Source organism: Siphateles boraxobius, unplaced genomic scaffold, assembly GCF_051911475.1.
Source record: "Siphateles boraxobius isolate OS27281-9 unplaced genomic scaffold, OSU_SipBor_1 2, whole genome shotgun sequence".
In the NCBI taxonomy this organism is placed as follows: Eukaryota; Metazoa; Chordata; class Actinopteri; order Cypriniformes; family Leuciscidae; genus Siphateles; species Siphateles boraxobius.
In genome coordinates this window covers 1,771,819-1,779,366 of record NW_027508810.1, presented here as the reverse complement: position 1 = coordinate 1,779,366, position 7,548 = coordinate 1,771,819, and the positions used below count along the sequence as shown (strand labels likewise).

General features: G+C 41.9%; 1 protein-coding gene across 1 annotated transcript; it reads left to right on the top strand.

Annotated features, from left to right (window-relative positions):
• Positions 1-423: 423 nt before the first annotated feature.
• Positions 424-5,195, top strand: LOC143744240 (uncharacterized). Its single transcript, XM_077235623.1, has 11 exons — positions 424-462; positions 669-733; positions 1,727-1,933; positions 2,027-2,259; positions 2,370-2,470; positions 2,549-2,705; positions 2,981-3,200; positions 3,285-3,463; positions 3,589-3,761; positions 3,843-4,055; positions 4,358-5,195. Exons 3-8 carry the CDS (start codon positions 1,849-1,851, stop codon positions 3,332-3,334), a joined length of 846 nt encoding a protein of 281 aa, XP_077091738.1. The 5' UTR covers positions 424-462; positions 669-733; positions 1,727-1,848; the 3' UTR covers positions 3,335-3,463; positions 3,589-3,761; positions 3,843-4,055; positions 4,358-5,195.
• Positions 5,196-7,548: the final 2,353 nt, after the last annotated feature.

Here is a 7,548-nt window from a genome sequence, read left to right as displayed (position 1 = left end):
TGTAATATTAATGAAACAGTAGAACATGTTATTATAAATTGTCAAAAGTATAAGGAGGAAAGGATGAGGCTGAAAAACTGGTTTAGAAAAGAAAAAATTAGATTTGAAATGAAGGAACTATTACAAATGAATTCAGGACATGTAGGGTATAGAGCGATATTTATGTTTTTGAGTAAAACAGGGCTTAGTAGAAGAATATGAGTTGAGTTGTCTTAGAAAGTTGTATTTAATAATAATGATAATGTATGAATATTAATAATGTTATTAAATATTTATGAAGTTATTTATTGGTTTTATTATGGACGTATGTATTTATTTATATATTTATTTAAGGGTAGTGAGGAAAGGCTATTGTGATCCACACTCCATATCAGAAGGTGGCGGTAATGCACACTTAAAAGTTGTTTGCCAACCGCCATTAAAAGAAAGAAGAAGAAGAAGAAGAAGACGCAAAAATGGCAGGTGAATCTGAATCTGTTTTTAGAGGGATTGCGGAAGATTTGTTGTCTTTAGCTGATTACTGCGAAAGAAATTCTCCTCTCGATTACCATTTTATATATAGAAGAGTTTCGCAGTTGAGGGAAGACGTTGCAAACGCAGCGGATAATTGTGGTAGTACAATAAAAACTCGCCAATGATGTGGATGGTCGTTCAACTTCTCATTCCAGTGTCCCAGACCGAACAGCAACTCCATCTGGAGCTCAAGGACATAATAACGTTAACGCAGTGGACGGTAAGAAAAAATGCTTTTCTTAAATTTTGTTGGTCGTCTTCGGTCGTCTCTATGCGAATGTTTTTGTTCACATATGATTTATGCCAATATTATGACATATAATTTGGGATGTTATAAATAATATGACCCATTAAAACGAGGCATTTGACGCGTAGCCTACGTGTATTGTGTATAATGGTGTATTGTTTTAGTCAGACACCCGTCCCATCCTGGCCTAACGTTAACGTTAGTCTCTCACAGGCGCGCACAAAACCAAGGTTGCTAACGAATCAACTTTGTCACTTTATTTTTTGGTCTAACGTTAATAGCCTTAGCTTACATCCAGTTAAAAATATATCGCCAATACGCGACCACGAGGTCTTGTTCTCTCAGCACATGATCGTCTCTCTTTGGTGTCTTGGCCGAGAGAAGCCTGGCCTCTGTGGCCAGAAGCCACAGTTGGTGTCTTTGACTATTGACCGTAACGTAACTTACCGCAGCTGATTTGTTCGTCGTTTGTTTCGATGCTGCGCTGTGCGTTAAAATATCCAAAATCACTGCATATAGCCGCTTTTTAACCAAGGTTTGGTGATTTTTGTCAGATCATGTCGCAGTTATAAATCAGGATTTTAGCAGGTCAAACACATAAAGCAATGAGCATTAATGAAAATCAGTTTTGCACACTAGATTTGAAGTAACGTTAGCTGTTACGTGTTTTGTCCAACATGACCTCAGTCGTCATCAAACGGACGCACAGTCGTCTCTGCAGGTGATATTTGCTTGCACAGTACCTGGTTGAGCCGCCTATACTGATACACTGAGATAGGGAGTAGTTTCAGACACAGCTGTAGTCTCTCAAATTCCTGTGGGATATCTATAACGTACAACAATTTCTGTCATGTTTTTTCAAGTTATATTTCAAAATAAACAAAGCATGCACACATTAAACAAAGCATTTTTAAAATGTCATTGTTATGGGTTAAGTTTACATTGACATTGTTTTCAAATTTACAGTTGAAGTAAATAGACTTTTCGCAAGCTATGGAGCAGAAGCCAGCAGGAGACCTTTAAGTCGTCGTAGTCGTTCTGCAAGACATCGCAGTAGCTTCACAAGAGTTTTCTGCTGCTTAAGTAGCATGACACAAAAAGTTGCACCAACTAAATTTGAAAGGGAGGAACTGGAAGCTGCAGGACTAGGAGAGAAAAAAGTTACATTTCTTGGTGGGTATCGTGTACGTTTTTGTTTATAAACTAAAGTTGTTAAACTAAAGTTTTGCATCTAAAAATTTTTGCTTTATCTTTTCTTTTTTACAGGTGATGAAATGAATGCAGAAGATTTCAAAGACTACATTCTAACTACATATCCAAAACTTGGTAACTGTGGGGGATTTGAGATTTTAAAAACATCAGGCATGACCCGATCTAGGAATCTGGTGGTGTTGCCTTCCCCAAACACAGGATACACAATTAAGACTCTAAAAGAAAATATGGGACATGCTGTCATCTACATACGTCCTATGCAAAAAGACATAGAACTGTCCAGTTCTGTAAGTTTTTTTTTTTTACTACAGTAAATTACTTCAATTAATATGTGCTTATTACATTTTAGACAACTGAATTTATCTAAAATTCTGAGATTGCTTTTGAATTTTTTAAGGTTGTCTGTAAATCTCCCATGCTTGGGCCAATGGAGAGATGTCTTACCTGTGAAAAAAAGTTCAATTTCAATGAACTTAAGGTTCACATTGGGAGCTGCAGGTATGGATAACATTGACTGGTCGATTTAATATTCAGTTTCTTATTGGGTAAACAAATTTTAATTTCATGTTTTTGAAGGCCAAGGACTGAATGTTCCAATCACCTGCTACCAACATTAGAGAACGAAAACCTAAAGGCACATTCTTCAGACAGTGATTCATTCATCAACCAGTCACCCCCTGAGGAAAATACTGACCAACTGTTCATCGATTTAACAGAGGAAAAAACAGACATGGTAAACTTCAAGTTTGCATTGCTAAGAGCTTGTCTTACCATCAAACATTTTCTTCTGCCATAAATTCATTTTGTAGGTTCACAATATTAGCATTTCAAAACACTTCTTATTTTTTCTAAAAACTTTTTGCTATTTTTTGTATATAATGTTATAATCAAACTGAAGAAGAGAGTGGTCTTGTGCATCATCCACATTTATGTGGTCCAGGTTTTATGGTAGATGCTTTTAGGAGTGTCATTAATATTTCTAAATTTCCTATTTCTAAATTTTGTCAGGAATCTTTAACTGAATGGCGGAGGATGCGTGAGGAGCAGGATGAGGAATATAATCAGTCTTTGATAGCAGATCAAGCTTTTGATACAAAAGAAGCAGAGGGGGCTGTGGACGGTGGTGGTCCAACTAGAGAGTACCTCAGATTGCTCCTTAAGGCTGTCCAACAGTCTAGCATATTTGCGGGCCCTGAAAATAGTAAGAGGTTGCGGCTTGACAGTGAAGGTAAGCATTTAAACCAAAGGTCTTATTTATATATAAGTCATTGTAGTTAATTACAATATTTTGGTAATTTAATTTTCTTTACAGCTTTGCATAAAGGTCTCTACAGGCAGATATCTCAAATGATATCAGTTTGAATAATTCATGGAGGAATTGGGCCACATTTCTTTTCAGAAAAGCTCTTTCTCCAGGTTTGTGGGAAACCCAGCGGTCCTGCAACCTTGGATGAAGTAGATGATGAGACCTTTAAAGAAATACTTTGCAAAGTAAGTATTTTGCTTAAACTGCAGCAGGCAAAATTAAGTTATGCAGGAATAGTACCCCTATTAATACAGTGTTTTTGTATTGTAGCTGTAGCATGACACTTTTTCTTTGTGGTTTTTTTTTTTAGATAAAAGAAGCTGAAACCGTTCCAGAAGCCAAAGCTACCATTGAAATGGCAGAAGATTGCCTGTCCATAATTGGAGCCTTTAGATCCATTAGTACTCTTAAGCAGCGGGACATGCTGGTACAGTCAGCTGTGGAGTATTATGTTGATGGGAGATGCAATGTTGCACTGCAACAGTACGTAGTATCAAAAACATTCTTGTTTGTTGAAATAGTTTTCATACCTTGTTCTTTGTAAATTCTACATGTTTTTTACAGGTTTGTTGATGGTTTTAACACCCTTGGACTTCTTCAAGAAATGCAGACACACACAGATCTGTTTCACATCATATTTGTTGAAGACAAAAAACCTGAGATCTTCAGACCTGGCATTACTTTTTGAAGCAAACCTTTCAGATCATGACAGCTATAAGAGAGAGCTAGAGACCAGGACCTTGTGCTTCTGGAGAGACTGGATCATTGATGTTGAAGGTATTTACAAATATGTTTTACATTTTACAAATGTAGTGGAGTAGAAAGTATAATAATTGTTGCAAAAAGTTACAGTGAAAGTATGCACTATTGATTCTACTTAACTAAATTACAGATATGTGAAAAATTTACTTAAGTAAATCACTCCACCACTGATGGTAAATGAATGATTGCATAATTTATTTAGTTATTTTTATATATTTAAAGGTGAAAAGTACCCACCTTGTACTTGTTTGTGCTTGTTTGGAATGGCACTAACAGTACTGTACAGTTGTTAGACTGAATATCTACATGTGTTACAGATGAAGAATGTGCACCACTGACATTGGAGAATGTGCTGGAGTTTGCTTCAGGGTCTTCAGTCATTCCACCCCATGGCTTTCTGCAGCAGCCCCAAATCGAATTTCTGCACGACGCACCAGAGAAAATATTTCCAGAGGCAAACACATGCAACATTGTTTTAAAATTACCCATCCATTATAATTACGAGTCTTTCAAAACAAACATGAGCAACGGCATACTGTGGGCACCAACATTTGGTGTAGCGTAGTGCAACACATGATCATTAAAGGGATGTACAAAGGGACCCTAGGTTGATTTTACTCCGGACCATCCCTTTAAAGGAATTTTTAAACCATATATGAAATTTACACCATCATTTACTCACCTTCATTCCATCCTAGTTGTCTATGAAGATGAACATCTTCATTTCCTCAGCCAAACACTAGTGGAGAAACATTTAACAAAATCCTAGCATATTGAATTGTGATCAACAGTGTCATTACAAAGCTATGAACAGAATTGTATTTATTATTACTCCATTTGTGTTTGGCTGAAGAAAGTTAGATATCGTACACTTAGGATGGCATAAGGGTGAGTAAATTTCATAAGGGTTGAGTTTAAATACATTGTTGTTTGAAAATACTATGGTTGTTTTTTTGACAATGAAATGTTAGTTAGGCCATTTTATCGTTCAGGGATGTTTTATTTAACAACATGAAATGTTACAGTTTCGCTGTTTTATTGCTCAGTGACAATGCACTAGAAACAGTCAAGTTCATACTACTAGATTTTTCATTGTGTCGGAACATTTATCGGTGAAGAAATAATAAATGAAAAAATGGGCCATGCTTCCATGTATAATTGTATCCACTGTATAATTACCCAATTTGAGCCTTCCTTCTCATGATTTGACCAAAGCTGCAGAGGAGTTCTGTTGCCTTCAGATCTTAGACTTAGACTATTCCAGGCACTCCGAAATTCTTGCAGATGCCTCTGAATTTGTGGCATGTAAGACCAGTGCAAGGCAAACAAGTCCACATCCTGGTCTGGATTATGCCATCCTTCATCTTCCAACCGACGAAAGGTGGTGTAGAAGAGGTCTGTTACTTGTTCAAAGACATCTCTCCACAACCGCTCAATTCTTAAATAAAAAACGTCTCTGGTTACTGGTGTAACCTATGTTCTCTGAATAGGGAACGAGACGCTGCGTAGCTTATGACGCAGTGGGAACGCCCTCTGGGTGTGCCGATTGTCTGAAGCCCTTATAGAATCATGCGGAACCTCCTGTGTCGTCGCACTACCTGAATATGAAAATATGCATCCTTCAGGTCTATTGTTACGAACCAGTCCCCTGCTCGAATTTGAGAGATGATAGCCTTGAGCGTCAACATCTTGAATTTCCCTTTGTAGAGACAAAAATTCAGTCGGCGCAGGTCTAGTATTGGACGCAGACCTCCGCCCTTTTTGGGGACCAGGAAGTAACGACTGAAGAGGCCCTGCTCGATCTCCTCCGGAGGAACCTCCTCTATGGCTCCTTTGAGTAAAAGGGAGGAAATTTCCTGCTGTAGAACAGAAGCCTCTGAGGCGCTGTTGACTACAGTTGGACAGACCACGTTGAAGCAAGGGGGCGGACGACAGAACTGAAGTGTGTAGCCGAGTCGAACTGTGCGGAGGACCCAGGGCGACACCCCTGGCAGACGCTTCCAAACTGGAAAGAACTGAGAGAGAGGAGGTGGAGTGGTGCAAGGCGGCGGACATACCTGAAATAGGCTGATGTGTTGGCTCCCGTGGGGCGGAGCGATCCAACTTGAAGGAAAGCAGTTTACGTCCTGACACGTAGAGAGGGGCACCACTGCCTGATTGGCTAAGACCAACGGTTCCGTCTGCTGCTGAGAGAAAACGAAAGTGTCTCCTGCGCGAGCGATAGGAATCGAGTGTCGAGAGGGAAGGGAGAAAGCCAAGCGCGTCTCCTTCCTCCTGCTCTAAACGGTTTGGACAACGTTGAGGGGTGGCTGCACTTCGAAACACGCTGGGTGGCGAAAGTGGCCGGTTTAGAAAAGGAGAGCGAGTGGGAGGTGGGCAGATACGCTTGCGCGGTCTGATCCAACCTCGTAGATCGAGTGAAGCTCTCCTTTTTCTGACCTGCGGGTCAGGAGCGATTCGAGGAGGCCAGAGCGAAGGGCTTGTTAGACCGCTTCAGCTCGAGGCGCTTATGGGGGGGAAAGGGCGACCACGGGCTCCCCAGACCGTAGCGGGTGGGGGATGAGCCGAGTCACTTCTCCTAGTGGGAAACTCCGATCTATGAGAAGAGCGTTCTCTGGACAGGGCAGGGGCGGGGTTGGAGGATTCCCTAGCCCTCCTGGGCATAAACTGCCGGAGGGCAGCTGACTGGGACTTAGCAGCCCGAAATTTCTCCACTACTGTGTTGACTGCCTCTCCAAATAACCCTGATTGAGATACCGGAGCGTCCATGAGGAAGACCTTCTCCTTGTCGCGAATCTCTGTGAGATTCAGCCAAAGGTGGCGCTCTGCAGCGATCGCCCCCGCCATAGAACGTCCTACGGCGCGTGCCGTATGCTTGGTGGCCCTCAAGGCCAGATCAGTAGCCTTGCGCAGCTCCTTGACGGCCTCCGGTGTGATACCGTCACCCTCGTCCATCTCCTTCAAAACATCCGCTTGGTAGGCCTGGAGAATGGCCATGGTGTGGAGGGCCATGCCAGCCTGACCGGCTGCCATGTAGGACTTCCCGATAAGAGCGATTGGCACCGCGTGCGTGCTCGGGAGATGGAGGGAGAGAAAGGGCTTGGCCCGTCTGCTCAAACTCCATATCCTCGAGCTCTACATCCGAGCCCCAGGTCGCGGATTCAAACGAGGCCTCAGCGGCCTCGGGGGCACGACGGGGGGGGGACAAATGACTCCTTCTCAAACACCGCGAGCCGCGAGCGGAGGGTTTTGAGAAGGAGGTTGTCACAAAACTTGCATTTAGAAGAACCTAAAATAGCCTCACGCGCATGCGAAAACCCCAAACACTTAACACACTTAGGGGGCTTTTACACTGGGCTCGTTTGCTGCGGTCCGAGCCCGAGTGCGATTTTTCCCGGCGCCCCCCGCAGCGTTGGTCTGGTTTCACACTCAACTTGATTCTATCGAACCCCGTTGCGTTTGCGTGCCTATTACGCTATCGCAAACGTGCACGCCGCATAATAGAAAA

Excerpts from the sequence above, each read along its gene's own strand:
- LOC143744240 (XM_077235623.1), top strand. The coding sequence starts at position 1,849 with ATGACACAAAAAGTTGCACCAACTAAATTTGAAAGGGAGGAACTGGAA. Across the intron at positions 1,934-2,026 it reads GAAAAAAGTTACATTTCTTG|GTGATGAAATGAATGCAGAA; the intron begins GTGGGTATCGTG and ends TCTTTTTTACAG. Across the intron at positions 2,706-2,980 it reads CAGAGGAAAAAACAGACATG|GAATCTTTAACTGAATGGCG; the intron begins GTAAACTTCAAG and ends AAATTTTGTCAG.